The sequence below is a fragment of the Mytilus edulis genome, chromosome 2 (assembly GCF_963676685.1).
Source record: "Mytilus edulis chromosome 2, xbMytEdul2.2, whole genome shotgun sequence".
Classification (NCBI taxonomy): Eukaryota; Metazoa; Mollusca; class Bivalvia; order Mytilida; family Mytilidae; genus Mytilus; species Mytilus edulis.
In genome coordinates this window covers 80,334,383-80,350,482 of record NC_092345.1, presented here as the reverse complement: position 1 = coordinate 80,350,482, position 16,100 = coordinate 80,334,383, and the positions used below count along the sequence as shown (strand labels likewise).

At 34.1% G+C, this 16,100-nt stretch overlaps 2 protein-coding genes across 2 annotated transcripts; one reads left to right on the top strand and one right to left on the bottom strand.

Annotated features, from left to right (window-relative positions):
• Nucleotides 1-2,418: 2,418 nt before the first annotated feature.
• Nucleotides 2,419-4,629, bottom strand: LOC139510693 (uncharacterized). Its single transcript, XM_071297233.1, has 2 exons — nt 3,627-4,629; nt 2,419-2,806 (listed from the first exon to the last, which is right to left on the bottom strand). Exons 1-2 carry the CDS (start codon nt 4,447-4,449, stop codon nt 2,424-2,426), a joined length of 1,206 nt encoding a protein of 401 aa, XP_071153334.1. The 5' UTR covers nt 4,450-4,629; the 3' UTR covers nt 2,419-2,423.
• A 2,845-nt stretch (nt 4,630-7,474) lies between these two features.
• Nucleotides 7,475-9,940, top strand: LOC139510692 (uncharacterized). The gene is made up of 2 exons (XM_071297231.1): nt 7,475-8,371; nt 9,510-9,940. The coding sequence occupies exons 1-2, from the start codon at nt 7,534-7,536 to the stop codon at nt 9,890-9,892; spliced, it is 1,221 nt and encodes a 406-aa protein (XP_071153332.1). The 5' UTR covers nt 7,475-7,533; the 3' UTR covers nt 9,893-9,940.
• The last annotated feature ends 6,160 nt before the right edge of the window (nt 9,941-16,100 follow it).

Here is a 16,100-nt window from a genome sequence, read left to right as displayed (position 1 = left end):
ACACATAAACGACCTGCCAGATAGCGTAAAATCATCAGCAAGACTATTTGCAGACGATTGCCTGTTAAACTGATCAATTAAAACTGATCAAGACCAACACAAACTACAATCAGATTTGGGTCAACTAGAAATTTGGTCCGACAAATGAGGGATGCGATTCAACGCCAAGAAATGCTATGTTTTATCCATCAATGAAAAAACAGACAAATTCTACACAATAAAAATAAACGAATCCTATAAGAGATCCAAGTGAACACATACTTCAAGGCAAATATCAAATGACCTGAAATGGTATATCAACATAAACAACATCAGCAAGAAAGACAACTTGAGATGTAGAAAAGCAGCATACACATCCCTAGTAAGATCGGAATATGGCGCAACCATCTGGAACCCATATTTGAAAGGGGATATAGACAAATTGAAACATATACAAAACAGAGGCATACGATTCATTAAGAAAACCTACAGGCGTCAAGAATCAGGGTCCATCACAGACATGAGACACCAGCTTGAAATGGAATTGCTAGAGGCAAAAGACATAACCTTTGTCTGATCCTTATATACAAGGTGCTTTATGGGTCTGGTGCCAGCTCTACCAGCCGACAATTTTGTCACGCCAGCAAGACCGAAAAGAACAGTCAAAGCCATAATAAAAACTTTCATTCTTTCTCGACGTGACCATTCATTAAAACCAACTGCCAGATAAAGTTGTGCATGCAGATTCTGTAGAGACATTCAAGAAAGCTCTACAAGAACACCGTCCATAACAACGGCACATATCTCCACCGTATATAAAGTCTTAATATGATTCTACATGTTCCAATATAGATAAAGAACATCCTCGTCCATTGGTGTCCCATGACAAGCATACTACATCTTTTTCTTTATAATTTAAAATGCTTGAATTTATAATTGCAATACGGGAGGATGAGAAGATGAACGAAAAAAAATATTCAAAAGTAATAAAACTTACGCTATAAATTGAATCAAGATATATAGCAAACTGCACTTCCCTGAATTCTGGATAGACACATTCTTGGGGAAGGAGAACGTTTGGTTTTATGCTTTTAAACACTGTCAGATTTGTTCGCAAATGAAACACGAGTTCAATTTATTTCCCTGTGTTTAAGCTGTTTCGTAGTTTGCATGTATACTTATATGATCGCTATTTTGAAATTCTTGGTTTACATCTTTAATTTAAATTCTCAATCTCACAAACCGGCTGTAATAATAATAGTCTAATAATTATTTATTTGAGAAATTGTCCTTCATACATGTATGTTTGTCTAGATGCGATTTTTTTAGTACAATTCTGTAGTGTGTTATAGCCTTTGAGCGAACAATTTAATTTAATATCCATTATCTAGCACCAACCTACAAATTGGTAGTATTGCATCAGCAAAATGAAAAGAGACATTAAGTTTATGAGTTTGACTGTCCCTTTGGTATCTTTCGTCCCTCTTTTCCAACCAAACAGAAAAATGGTACTACATAAAGGCAATATTTTCCTGACTTGGTACAGGACATTTTTAAAGATAAAAATGGTGGGTTGAACCTGGTTTTGTGGCATGCCAAACCTCGCACTTTAATGGCAATGTTAAATATAACATTGAAATGACAACATAATATTACAGGACTACAATAAAAATAAACAGGAGAACGTATAAGACAAAGAAACACATGATTAATAGATAACAAAAGGCATCATGTTTAAAATTCAATACGCCAAAAACGCGCCTCGTCCACACAAGACTCACCAGTGACGCCCAGATATAAAAGATCGAAAGTGAAAAAAAAGTACAAAGTTGTACAGCACTGAAGATCAAAAGTTGAAAAAGGTTGTGTCAAATACGGCTATGTTTTTATGCTTGGGATAAGAACATCCTTATAAGTGAAATTGTTATTGTTCTAGTTACAACCACAGAGAGAATGAAGAAATTGTACCCCATATTCCCCGTACCATCGTTCATAAACTCGAAAAAAAAGTTGAATAGGTTCGTTATCTGAATTATTTGACGAACTGCATATATCCAAAAGTTACAGCGGTAAGAGATTTGGTGTTGAAACTACAGAAAATAAAAATGAAAACCCTAATCTCTTCCATTCCTAATTCTACAAGATAAATGCTCATTTGAAAATCAAGACTTACAGGTTTAAAGGTAAATTCCAGAAAAAATTTCTGCTAGTAATGTTTGAAGGCAAAGGCAATTTATAGTTTTAAAGCTAATTTGGAAATTATTTATTTTTTGAGATTGAATTTAAAGTTGCAAAATTTGTCTTAAACATGGAAATGTAAGACAGGACATATAGCAATTTGATCCTCAACTCGACAAACAAAAATAACCTGGTTTCTTTGTTCAGGTTTTTTCTTTATCCGCACAACTTTTATATTTATTTAAACAAAACAATATTCACTAAAGCTAAACAATTTTAATGATTGTCATACACGACAGTGATGCACCTTCGATAGCCACGTTATTGTCGAGTTCAACTGACAATGTATCATCTATTTTAAGATCAACTGCTTGTAGAGATGTTCCTGTTCCATAATCAAAAGTTCCATTTGAATTTCCCTTTATATGTACATCAGTTAATAGATGTGAATTTTTGTACACACGATAAGATGCATGGCTTGTAGATGACACCATGTACGCGGATAATATGTATAACCCTGGAGATTCACAATGAAAAATTCCTGAATATCTAAAGCGGTTTAGGTCTGTAATTCCTACTGAGGACTTTATAAATGGGAATGTGACAATGCCTGCCGTATTCCGTGGGTCTGCACATGATGTCACAGCAACTGTAATAAAAATGTTATACTCATTAAATCAATCTAACTCCAATCTGTCAGAGAGATAGAAGCAGATTTACCAATTGCCTCAGGATCATGACCGTGAATTAAAACTGTTTAAAGTCCGGAGGGATTTTTTTCTCAAAAGTAAAATAACAAAAATACCGAACTCTTAAGTAAAATTCAAAACGGAAATGATGTTCTTTATAAAATGGCAAAAGCTCATACACATCCAACAAAAACAACTGTCATATTCCTGACTTGGTACAGGGATTTCTCAAATGTAGAAAATAAATGGTGGATTAAACCTGGACTTTAAGGTCGCTAATTCAACATTTCACGTGTGTGACTAGCGCATAGAATTCTTGAAGATGCTATTTGTATTCGAGATTTTTTTACTTTTTGTCGCTACCGCATGGTCAAATGTTATCCCTATCAAACAGATTTTGTAAATTAGTAAGTAAGGTTAATTTTACTTGAAGTCGGCATATATGTTCACACACAATAACAGAGCAAACATGGGATCTGATGATCTCTTTAACCGACTATCTTTTTTGTAAAAGTCATGCAGATTCATGCAATTACTAATAAATAAAAAGCGTGAATAAATTTTCATTTCTTAGCTGCAATCACGTCAATGTTAAAATTCACTGCATACAAATACACAGTTTTTATTGTTGTACATTATATATAGCGTCATGGTCTATCGCTAGTCATCTATGCTGTTACCCGCGAAAACATCACAAAATGGACAATAATGATAATAGAAGTGGCACTGACACGGAAAAATGCTTAAGATAACAATTTATACGAACTTTAGAAGACTTACCTTTTTTGTTGATATTTGCGACTTTCTCCATAAACATGGCATTATCAACTTTTAGGTTTTCGCCAGCATGGTTTAGTCGGGAAAATAAGCCATTGTAACTTCTGTCAAGTACAGGCAGCTTGTTTGATATATTCTTTGACTGCATCTGTGTTTTCCTCAAGCTGTAAGTTTCGGTTATTATGGTTTTCAGTTGAATCTGTATCTTTCTCATGTCATCTTGAAGAACTGTAATATCAGAATCATCAGTATATTGCCTCCATTCGGCAGATGCGTTATTTCGTTCTTTTGTAAGATTGTTACTTAGAAATATCAGTTCATCATGTTCCCTACCGATGGCTTGACGAACCATTGACAAATTGAAGTTTTCCTCTTTAATTGTTTCGGTTATATTTATAAGCCAATGTAATTTCTGTTCCACAATATTAAGCTGGTTTCCAATTGATGACATGTTTTGAAGACTTTCGGGCGTCTTTTTCTGTGAAAGTTTTACTTGAATGGTGCTAGCATTTAGTGAGATATGGTCCTCCTTTAATCTATTGACACTGTATTTCATTTCAACTGTTTTATTAGTCAACTTTGATAATGGTATTTGCCAAGACGTCTTAAATGTTTGGTCATCCTGCTTCAAGACGGACACGTTATGTTGGAGCTGATTTATTAATGTTTCCAATTCAAAACGTCTCGACATTTCGTCGACAATTAATGTGAACAGTTGGACGTACTTCTTGTCAGTCACAGGCGTGTCTCCACCAGTTTGAATATTATTAAGTAATTGGCCATTGTACATGGAAGTTAAAGATAGCAAAAGTATACTGTAAAACATTTGAATTTATCCTTGAATAGCCAAATAACGATAGAAACACAACAAAGTAGATATAACACGATGTGGTATGAGTGCCAAAGAGACAACTCTCCATCCAAGTCACAGTTTGTGAAAGTAAACCATTATAGGTCAAAGTACGGTATTTGTGTATTGCTTCTTATCAATGACTTGTGGCCTGTTAAACATTAGGGCATTGTTCTTATCTGCTCATCATAACTAAAGTAGCAGAAATGTCAAAGTCTGCTGGAACTAAATTGTAGTTTAAGACAATCTAGTAATATTAGTGATAGTCATTTAAATCTAGCAAAAACTACATTTCATAAATTGACTTTAAGCATATGCATATTACCTGAAACAATTGCAAATTCCTACACAATTTTATTGCTGATTTGACACAAACAAAAATTAAAGGGGCGCTGACTGTTAAATTCATGTTCACCGATTTGACTCAAATTCTCATATTTGATTCATAACAATGCAAAAACAATCATCCAAATTTTAAAAAGTCTAAAATAAACAATATACTGGGCATGGATATCCATCCCTAGCTAAGGGGTTAAATTGAAGTTCACATGAGTACGGATTCAATTAGGTCGAATTATTCACTTGCAAGTGAATAATTCATCGTAAATGTTACTTAACTTATTTTGACAAAATTGGACCATACTGGCTTCTAAAAGCAATACATCATTTCACTTTTTCTTTTTCATTAATGATTGAACAAATAAAAATCATATTTTATAAATTTTATATATCTCGTAGCTAGTGCCCCTCTAACAAAACTCCTGTATTAAAGTATAAATATGTGTCTTGTAAAGACCATGATACTTGAGTACATATGTTCACGGAGATAGAGATTTATAGAGATAACCCATTTTTTTTTATTCAGCAGGTTGACCTACTGAGATATGATGGCACAATGTTCTTAAAAGGTCAAGTTGAGAGTATGTTTAACGATTAAAAACATGTTCAAAAAATTGTCTTAAATCATCATATCTTCAAAACCAATACATATTTTTTTTTAATACCAACATTTTGTGTCTAAACGTTTGATTGATATAACATAGTCCACCAACTTCTTTTTTGTTCTGTGACCGCGTGACGGTTGGTATATGTCCACCCATGAAAAAGAACAATGTTCTTGGTATACACAGGACAACTGAAACCTATTTTATATACCGTTTTCCTGTTGTCAACTTATCTTATTGATAACTGGTAACATACAATGTGCCCCTGTCAATGACCTTATGTATCTTTGTTAAAAAGTTTTGCTTGAGCTTGTTCTAGGTATGAAAATTTCGCTTGCAGAACTCAAAACAACTCCACCAAAGACTTATGCTACGACAATAAACGACTAAAGTTATCCCTTTACAGTTTTTCCAGTCATCTTATTTAATTTGAAAATAGTATTTTTGTTATTCGTTTTACCAGTGATATTTCATTGGCTGCTCTATCATATCAACTACCAATTAAATAATAATTGGTTAACTTCCTTTTTATTGTTTCTATTTTATGCGCTTGGCAATATATTTGGGTGTGAGACCACAAAGCTAAAACCCAATAGAAGTCTTCCAATTTCGCAATAACACAAAGTTCTGCGTATACAACTCACAGATCTTATCCATGATACATATATTCCCTAACGGTCGACAAAATTATTATGTTATGGTGTTCGTGAAAACTTTAACTTTACAATATGAACCTTTGGTTCAAATGCTTCTCTATAAGCAACAACTGTCTATCAAAGGAATATAGGGAGGGAAATTAAAGCCATTTGATATCATATCATATGGGAGACATAATATACCCAATATGCAGTTGCTGCTGTAATTTACGTACTCAGAAATGGAAAGTTCACAATAAGAAGATTTAAATCGTCTATTTTGTCATAAAAAATGAGTTCTCAATCGAACCTAATTTTCAAATTCTAGATAGAGTTAATATATATGAAGCAGACACAAATATAGTCCCCGTAGTGTTGACAGTGGGTTACTTGCCATAAATTTTTATACCCCTTCCAAATTTATTTCTCCATGTTTAATGCCTCAAATTGCAAGTAGGGGGTGAAATTACACTGTAAAAAAATGTTGGTCCAGAATTTTAAAGGAAAGTAGTGATTTGGTCCAGCTGAAAAAGGATAAAAATTAGAACATCGGAAGCAGTAAAAAGATTTCAAGACGCCCTAAACATAAAATTGTCCATATTTTGAGTTAGAGTCGATGCAGTTTTCTATAATTTGTACCAAAAGTAGTACAACACACTGTAAAAATTTCATTGAGAAAGCGCAGGTGGGATTTTTTTAATTTTCATTTATGTTCTAAAAGAAATGCACTACGAAGTAATTGTGGTCTCGGGCCAAATACACATTTATATAGTGGATTGTGAATTTCAAAAATTGTGTCAGTCGTAAAGTGTACCTAATACGAATAAAGGAAATAGTCGCCAAAGAGTACAGCTATTTTCCATAAAATTGCGTTATATATTAAAGAACGCGTTCTCCAAAAGCGTAACATAATATATTGTCAATAAAAATCAAGAATTTGTTATCCATTTAAAATAAGGAGTAAGGAGCCTCGTTTGTGGTTGCATTATGTCATAATTTATCTTCGTACTTTTCGGTCGTTAAGAAAAATTGGTTTTTAATCCTTAATATCTTTTGATCTCTTTGGAATTTAGACATATAAATGGGGTATATTCCTTTATAAATAACATCTTGTGCAATAAACTTTTTCTTGTCACTTGGAATCAAGATTGTCCGACTCAATTGCTATATTCAATATTTACAATACATCCGCTGTTTTGTATTCTTGTTAGGCATATACAATACCGTTATAGCATTGACATCAATTCAAACTCCTTAAAAAAAACGTGAAAATAATTTTGACCTCGTATAGGTTACCGTGACTCACACTAACAAATTCGTACACGGTCTAACATATATACTGTCAGAGCTAACAACCGTATTAGATAACTAAATCTAAAATATAGTAACTAGGTCAATAGAATCTTATCTCCAATGAGTTCAATATGAAATAAGACATCAATTCTCACTATCCTACATGTCCAACAATATCCATTGGAATAATGTCAGCGTTACGTTTTGTTGTTGTAATCTCGTGTATAATTTCGGTATGTTTGTCAAGCGGCGAAACATTGATGACAGACCAACACTATCTACAACTCGCCAATATGATTGCAAGCGAAATATCATCACGAGCCAAGTTGGACGAGACAGTAAAAAGTCTGAAGGGAGAGATAGCCAACATAAAAGGAAGAGCTAAAATAGATATCGATATCTGCAAATCTCAATTATTGGTGATAAAAAATGATTCTGATGTTTTGGGAAGTAAGTTGCAGACACTAGAGAACGATTATCGCGTACTGAAGTCCGAGAACGGGGAACTTTTAGATCATCAAAGTATATTAAAGGAAAACCAAATACAGATGCAAAATATTACTAACGGCCAAATTGAAACCATAAGGCATTTGCAAAGAGAGCTAGAAAAGGTTACGATGGACCATAATATGCTTAAAGAACATCTTAATAATTCAAGTACGGACTATGATACACTTCTGTCAGATTATTCCGGATTGAAAAGTAAATACGAAACGGACTTACGGGTATTTGAAGCTGAAATGAGAGCTAATATCGAGGAACAAGAAGAACTGCAAGGAAATTTGACACAGTTACAAGAAAAAATGAAGAATACAAATGCGACAGTTCTTAATCTAATGCAGACAAGTGATACGAAAAAAACGGAAATATTCACATTAATGAATTTGACAGATGATGCGACCCAAAGAATATCTCTACTTGAAAACTTGAAAGATGTTCTTGTTCCCAAACTGGATAAATTAATAGAAAAGCAGGGTGCGATGAAGGACAAAATGGATAATCAAACAATTGGCTTGAATACGAAAGGTAACATATTAGTATACCCTTACTCACGTAGTATACCGGTATATTGTTAAATTACTATGCCCTTATGGTAGGGATATTACAGGCAACTACATAGCGTAAGTCGAGTTGCGAAGTCTGCTTAATTATAGTTGAATGCTGATCGAGCGTAAACATTTGGGATTCCGGTAAAAAAAATGTTTACGCCCATTAGGAACAACTTTATTAAACTAGGCTTGATAATGCGCCATTGAAGGTGTATACATGGTATTGATATTGCTGTCAAGTCAGTTCAAAGGTCAATGACACTGGCAATGGAATGAAATTTTAGCAAAATTTGGTTTCCGGATAGCTTCCTTGTGAAATTTATGTCATATTTTTCCAAGATTGGATCGATTATGCCATATTGGAATCAAAGGTCAATGTCCCAACAGCTTCTCATGTATCAACATTTTGCCTAATTCTATTGAACTGTATGTACAATTTTTACCAAAATGTTAATATAATGTCCCATTAGTAGTAAGATCCTTGAATTTAGGATTAATATGTCGAAGGATAACTGCTATTATTTGATTTGGTTTCCGAATGTCACTTTATTAACAAGTTTGGTTTCACTTAAATCCAAACTCGCTAATTCCACAAGAGGTCACACATGGAATTTAAAATTTCAAGAAAGGGAATGTTAACGGTAAAAAAAGAAATAGTCCCAAATATAGCTAAATCAAAGATTATGAAGTTTTGGTATTTGCTGCTTCTTAGTCCATTTTGTACGCGACATGGGGAGTAAGATCAAAGACTAGACAGCTCGGAGCAGGAACTATGTGTCCGAATAGATTCACTTGTCTTTTATCAGTTACCTTGTGAACTAATATGCACAAAACGACACAGTTAGTCAGTATGGTATAAAGAAGGGTTCACAACGATATACCATTCGCATGTCCTCCTGATATATATATATACATACGCATATTCTATTTGTAATTGGAATTTCAACACCTATTTCTTATCATCAACACAAACATATTTTGATTAGTCGGTATTATTTTTGTTCATTTAAAATTATAAGTCTGCCGTTTATATTGTTTTAGGTTCTTCCTTTTTGTTTCACGATCCATGTCTTTTTGCAAGGATTGTAAAATATAGTTTTGTCTTTTTGTTTCAGTTGCCGTATCAGCATGTGCGACAGAACAGTCCGTTGGTGGAATAGTTCGTTTTCCTACTGTTACGACCGCGTTTGGTATAAGTAAGCTTTCGGGATTGCAGACGCGTGGGGAATTTGTATGTGATATTCCAGGATTATACTTAGTTTCCGTATACCTAGTGTCAGCAACCACACATGCAAATTTTAATTTGTACAAAAATTCCTATGACTTAACCAAAGTTTTCATGAAAGGAAGTTCTAAAGACAATCGTGATTATGGAACTGGAACGGCAGTTCAAGCTGTCGAACTTGATGTCGGTGACACTATTTATGTAAAATTAGAAGGCCAATATACAATTGTAGGTAATTCGTCCTCTTGCATCACGATAATGAAGATTAAATAAATGAAGTTATACTTAACAAGAAGCATTTTATTTGTAGATAATATTCTCGCATATAACTAAGTTACTAAAGTGAGTATATTATTAAATTAAACTCTGGTGACGTTGTTAGTAATTTAACGCTTTGAATGAGAAAAAGATGTGTGTTTGGTTGTTTTTTCGGCACTGTAAAACAACAGCTAAATTGGTAAGTCTGTGGTGTGATTTTAAATTTTGATAGGAAATAAACTCATCATTTTAAATTTGCGGCAGACACGCGTGAAATTTCAAAAAAGATGACAATACATTTTTACTAACAGAATTTTGATATTACTTCCAAGGGTTTCTTTTATCTTTGGGGCGATATTAGAGCTGAAGAGTTAAGTCCGTTTCAACATATTGGTATTATCTGTTTGTTAACCTATTGTCCAACATTATAAAGATTTAAATGCTCACACTTTTGATAAAAATTTCCACAAACATGATGTATCTACAGAGACAAATGCATGTAGCTCAATGCTTATCAGTCTTTCTACTTCATTTTTTATCGTGCTGTTTGAAAAAAAACGGGGTCATAATATAGTGATCGCTTTGTCTATCTGTCTGTCCTTCAGTGTTGTGTTCGAGACAAATGGTACCGGATGATGACTCAATTGAGTTCCTTGCTAAATTAGAATACGCAAGGTTGCGTTCAATATTGTAGCTGCTACATAGCACTCCCTAGATTTTGGCTATTGAACGTCCAGCTAGCCTAGCCACTAAACAGTTTTAGATAGCCCCAAAAAATCTTGTTTTCTAGCGAATACAAAATGGCATCGGAAAGGTTATTACTAATCATATATGACGCCATTTGATAGGCTAGCTACATAGCATACCGTTCAAAAATAGATAGATATCTAAGACATAGCGTCTATACTAGCTGCCCAGATTTAATGAGGAAAGGAAGCCTAGTGTTTATTGTGTCAATTAGAGGAGAACAAATACAGGTCACTGTATGGCATTCATTAATGAACAAAACCCATACCATATAGTACGTTAGGAAAAAAGTAAAATCACAAAAATACTAAACTCAGAGGAAAATTCAAAAAGAAAAGTCCCTAATCAAATGTCAAAATCAAAAGCTCAAACACATCAAACGAATGGATAAAAACTGTCATTTTCCTGACTTGGTACACGAATCGTCTTATGTAGAAAATGTTGGATCAAAACAAGTTTTAAAGCTAGCTTAACCTCTCACTTGTATGACAGCCGCATCAAACTTCCACTATATTGTTGTTGTTGACAACAATGTGTGAACAAAACAAACAGACATAACAGGTATAAAATGTAAACAAGAGGCTCTCAAGAGCCTGAATCGCTCACCTGGTAAACAATGCCTTCGGCCATGTTTTTTGACGAAATAGAAAATAAAACACAAACTTTATTTTATACACCCTACTGATCATTCAAATAAAGTTTGGTTGAATTTGGTTTAGTTTTAAAGGAGAAGATTTTATAAAGTTAACAAATATGATGAACAAATTGTGAAAAATTGTCATTAAAGGACATTTACCCCTTAAGGGGTCAATTGACAATTTTGGTCATATTAACCTATTTGTAGATCTTACTTTGCTGATCATTTTTGCTGTTTACAGTTTATCTTTATCTATAATGATATTCAAGATAATGACCAAAAACTGCAAAATTTCCTTAAAATTACCAATTAAGTGGCAGCAACCCAACAATAGTTTGTTTGATTCGTCTGAAAATTTCAGGGCTGATAGATCTTGACCTAATGAACATTTTTACCCCATGTCAGATTTGCTCTAAATGCTTTCGTTTTTGAGATATAAGCCAAAAATTTTTCAAATTTTGCGGTCGTATAAAAACTGCATTTGACCCCTATGTTCTATTTAAAGTAAGGGCGGCCATGTTTTTTGACAGATCAAAAATCGAAGCACACACTTTGTGCAGGATAATCTAAGGAACTATCATGCTAAGTTCCATCCAAATCAATTCAGTAGTTTCAGAGGAGAAGATTTTTTAAAGTTAGCAAATATGATGAACAAATTGTGAAAAATTGTCATTAAAGGACATTTACCCCTTAAGGGGTCAATTGACAATTTTGGTCATATTAACCTATTTGTAGATCTTACTTTGCTGATCATTTTTGCTGTTTACAGTTTATCTTCATCTATAATAATATTCAAGATAATGACCAAAAACTGCAAAATTTCCTTAAAATTACCAATTAAGTGGCAGCAACCCAACAATGGTTTGTTTGATTCATCTGAAAATTTCTGGGCTGATAGATCTTGACCTAATGAACATTTTTACTCCATGTCAGATTTGCTCTAAATGCTTTCGTTTTTGAGATATAAGCCAAAAACTGCATTTGACCCCTATGTTCTATTTAAAGTAACGGCGGCCATGTTTTTTGACGGATCAAAAATCGAAGCACACACTTTGTGCAGGATAATCTAAGGAACAATCATTTTAAGTTTCATTCAAATTCATTCAGTAGTTTCAGAGGAGAAGATGTTTGAAAAATTGTTAACGACGACAGACGACGACGACGACGACGGACGCCAAGTGATGAGAAAAGCTCACATGGCCTTTTAGGCCAGGTGAGCTAAAAATAGGGTTACAGTAGTCAACACTGTGTTATAATCTTAATCACTATAATTACAAACAAATATGTAACTAAGAAGCACAAAATAGATATATATTCACGAAGACAAATAAAAGAAAAGTGTTACACGTTATTAAGATGAAAAACAAGTCAGTACCCAGGATCTATACTCCAAGACCATCGTGTATAATTTGTGAAGAAGATACAGAATATTTATCAACAAAGTCTTAGTACCTTTCGATTAACTTTTTAAGAAAAATGACGAGACGTTCTTCGGCATACCCCTGGTTCATCAACTTTCTGCCCAGACACTGGTGACGTTTCACATAGTCTGAGTAGGAGCTGGAAGCTCTTGAATACCATATAAATTGGAAAAATTTATATCCCATATGCAGCTGAAGTTGGTACATAGCTACAAAGGTGGGGGAAATTGGTAATTTCAATATTAAATCGTCTTGTTTGTCATAGGTTCTGGTACTGAGATGACCATGTGTCAACTTCAAGGTAGAGATATGAAAATGAGACTGAGGAAGTCGTGTCTGTTGTTCCTTTATTTTCAAGTTCTGGTGGATATATATCAATTGAATCCAACAGAAAAGTTTGAATTGTTAATGGAAATAACATCATCAATATATCTGAAAGTGAAATTAAATGACATGGCTTCTTTGATCTTCTTGTTTAAGACAAGCGTCTGAAGGAACTCCGATTCATAAAAAAATAAGAAGAGGACGGCAAGGAGAGGCGCACAGTTTGTTCCCATAGAAATGCGGACAATGTATTGAAAAATTCTACCTCAAAATTCAACAAATATGTTGTCAATAAGAAACTCAAGTAAACTGGTCACTTGTTCCTCTGAGTAGCATGTTTTACCTTTTTCTTCACTATTAACAAAATATGCCGTATGGTATCCCAAAGTAATAAATTTGTAGCGTATGCTACCGTTTTTATGTTGAAAAGCATTGTGGATAATATCTTTTAGACGATTTTTCACATGGGGAATGGTGGTATACAGGGTTGAAATATCAAAGTTTTGATAGATTTAATTTCAGGAAAAGATCGAGATTTAAGATTATCTAGAAGTTCTTTAGTGTTTTAGAATCCAAATATGGTTAATACCAAAACGCTAGTAATCAGTTGCACAGTATATCTCTAATTACTCTAGACGCATACATAATCCTGTGGTACACTTTTGACCACCAGCGCAGCAAGGTGAAACTTATATACATTTTCTTAGTCACTAGTCTAAGATCGAATAGTGGATTTATCTTGAAGACCATTGTAGTAGTGTTATTAGATTGTTGGGTTTCTTTTTTCATTTTTTTTTCTTATTTTGTAATACGTAAGCTGTCTATCCGCAGTGAAAGAGGGTCTCCAGTCATAGGCTCTCTATCACCGTTGGCTAGCCTGCCTTGCGGGTGAAAAGAAAGCTGAGTGCGAAAGTCTTTCTGCAAGTACATAGCCTCTACAATACTCAGGACTTCTACAATTACTCCCCGTGACAGCACTTGGTAACTGGGAATTAGCATCCTAGGTATTATTGTAGAGGATCTCGGAGCAGCAAGGGTCTTAGTGATGTAGTGTGTAGGCCCATCGGCGAGTGGACACATCCATGCACCCAACTATGAGTTAATAATGCCACTGCCTTGTGGTTAGATTTGGGAAAATCAAAGGCTATTGCAGCAGACTCAGAAAGAATAAACTGTTTTCACAGAGATGTGTCTCGCTTTTTTGTAATTTAGATAATGTAAATGTTGAAAATAAAATAGCAACACTTTAACATATAAGTTTTGCAAATTTCAAGGTCAATAACCATGACTGAAGGTGTATGGCTTAAATATCTCCATGGAAATGAGATGTGCCAATGCTAATACAACTAAAATTGAGAATGGAAATGGGGAATGTGTCAAAGAGCGTTGATTCTATCCACAGGGAAAACATATGGTCCATCTTAAAAGGTTGCCAAATCCAAGAAAAACTCATCTATGATTCATTTGAGTGTGCAGTCATAGACGAAGAAATACAACCAGAATAGTTTAAAGTAAAAACAGGAGTAAATAAGGATGCTTGGTGTCTGGCTTCTTATTTCTAATAGCCATTTACCATGTCATGAAGCAAGAATTAGATGGAAATATACCACCAAACTATAAGATCTTGATTTTGCTGACAACTTAACACTACTATCTTCCAAATTCCAACCTATACAGCTGAAAATAAGTAAACTTCAAGAAAATGTCAGCGAAATAGGGCTATAGATAAAAACATCTAAAACAAAAGTAATGCAGATGGACATCACAAATAACAATCTCTTGAAGTTAAACGAGAAAGACATTGAGTATGTCGACACCTTTACATACCTAGGAGGAATAGTAACAACAAACAAAGTGGCTGTGACAATGACATGGACAACAGGTTCAAGAAAGCTTAAGGCCAATTCAGCAGGTCAAGCAAAATATGGAGATCATCAGTACCACTACTGTCATTTAAAACGAAGGTCAGGTTATTTAACAGCTTAGACATATCAGTTCTTCTGTATGGATGTGAAACCTGGAAAACATCTCAACAAGATAAAAAGAAATTAACACCTTCCAAATTAGATGTCTGAGATAGACACTGAAAATAAGATTGCCAAATACTATATCAAACAAAAAAATTCCACATAACAGCTGGATCAAAGAAACTAAGTGATGACATAGTAGAAATTCGTTGGAGATGGATTGGCAATGTACTAAGGATGGAAACCAATAGTATATGCATAGTTGCAGTGACATGGGAACCATAGAGAAAAAGGAAAAAGAAAAGTGTGGATGTCCCAAACCATCTGGAGACGGACTGCAGAGACAAAAGAATATCACTTGGATGAAACAGTTGAGCTACAGCAAGAACAGCAGCTAAAGACCGTGTGAAATTGAAAAAATGGATCCCGGCCTAAAATGCCAACTGCATGTACTCTCAGATCTGTACTTAGTCTCTTTTTTGTTGTTGCGATGTACAAGTACCTGGCCACGTCCCCTTTGTGTTTTTGTTAGATGCAATTCTATTTGAATCTATTGAGTTAAGCCTTTTTTCAACCGATTTTTATAGTTCCTTCTTAAGTTGTACTGTTACACAACTTTCCCAGGTTAGGAGGAGGCTTGCATGCTCACAAACATGTTTAACCCTACCACATTCTTTCTGTGTCTGTCCCAAGTCAAGTGCTTGTAGTTCAGTGGTTGTCATTGGTTCATGTCTGTAATATTTGTTTTTCATAAATTGTTTTGTTATAAATTAGGCCATTAGTTTTCTCAATTGAATTGTTTCATATTTTTCATGTCAGAGACTTTATGGCCAGCCATACAGTATGGGTTTTTCTAATTGTTGATTGTCATATAGTTTCCTATAATTGCTTACATCAACTTGAATTGAACTTTGGTAAATGGATGTCTCATTGACAATCATACCACATCTCCTTATTCTTAAACTGCTGTTAAGATGTGTTTATCTTCAGTTGAAGGAGTCATTATAAAATATACAAAATTTGCATTTGTATTGGTTAGGTTATCAACACCATACTAAACAAAGACATAACTGTTGACTGCTTAGTTTAAGGGTACATAGACAAAACTATTGAAAAGGGTTTCTAGA

What these genes read in the sequence shown, in the direction of transcription:
- LOC139510693 (XM_071297233.1), bottom strand. Translation starts at nt 4,449, where the DNA reads ATGTTTTACAGTATACTTTTGCTATCTTTAACTTCCATGTACAATGGC. An exon ending in CGCAAATATCAACAAAAAAG is followed by an intron (nt 2,807 to 3,626) that starts GTAAGTCTTCTA and finishes TTTTTATTACAG; the next exon opens with TTGCTGTGACATCATGTGCA.
- LOC139510692 (XM_071297231.1), top strand. Translation starts at nt 7,534, where the DNA reads ATGTCAGCGTTACGTTTTGTTGTTGTAATCTCGTGTATAATTTCGGTA. An exon ending in AATTGGCTTGAATACGAAAG is followed by an intron (nt 8,372 to 9,509) that starts GTAACATATTAG and finishes TTTTTGTTTCAG; the next exon opens with TTGCCGTATCAGCATGTGCG.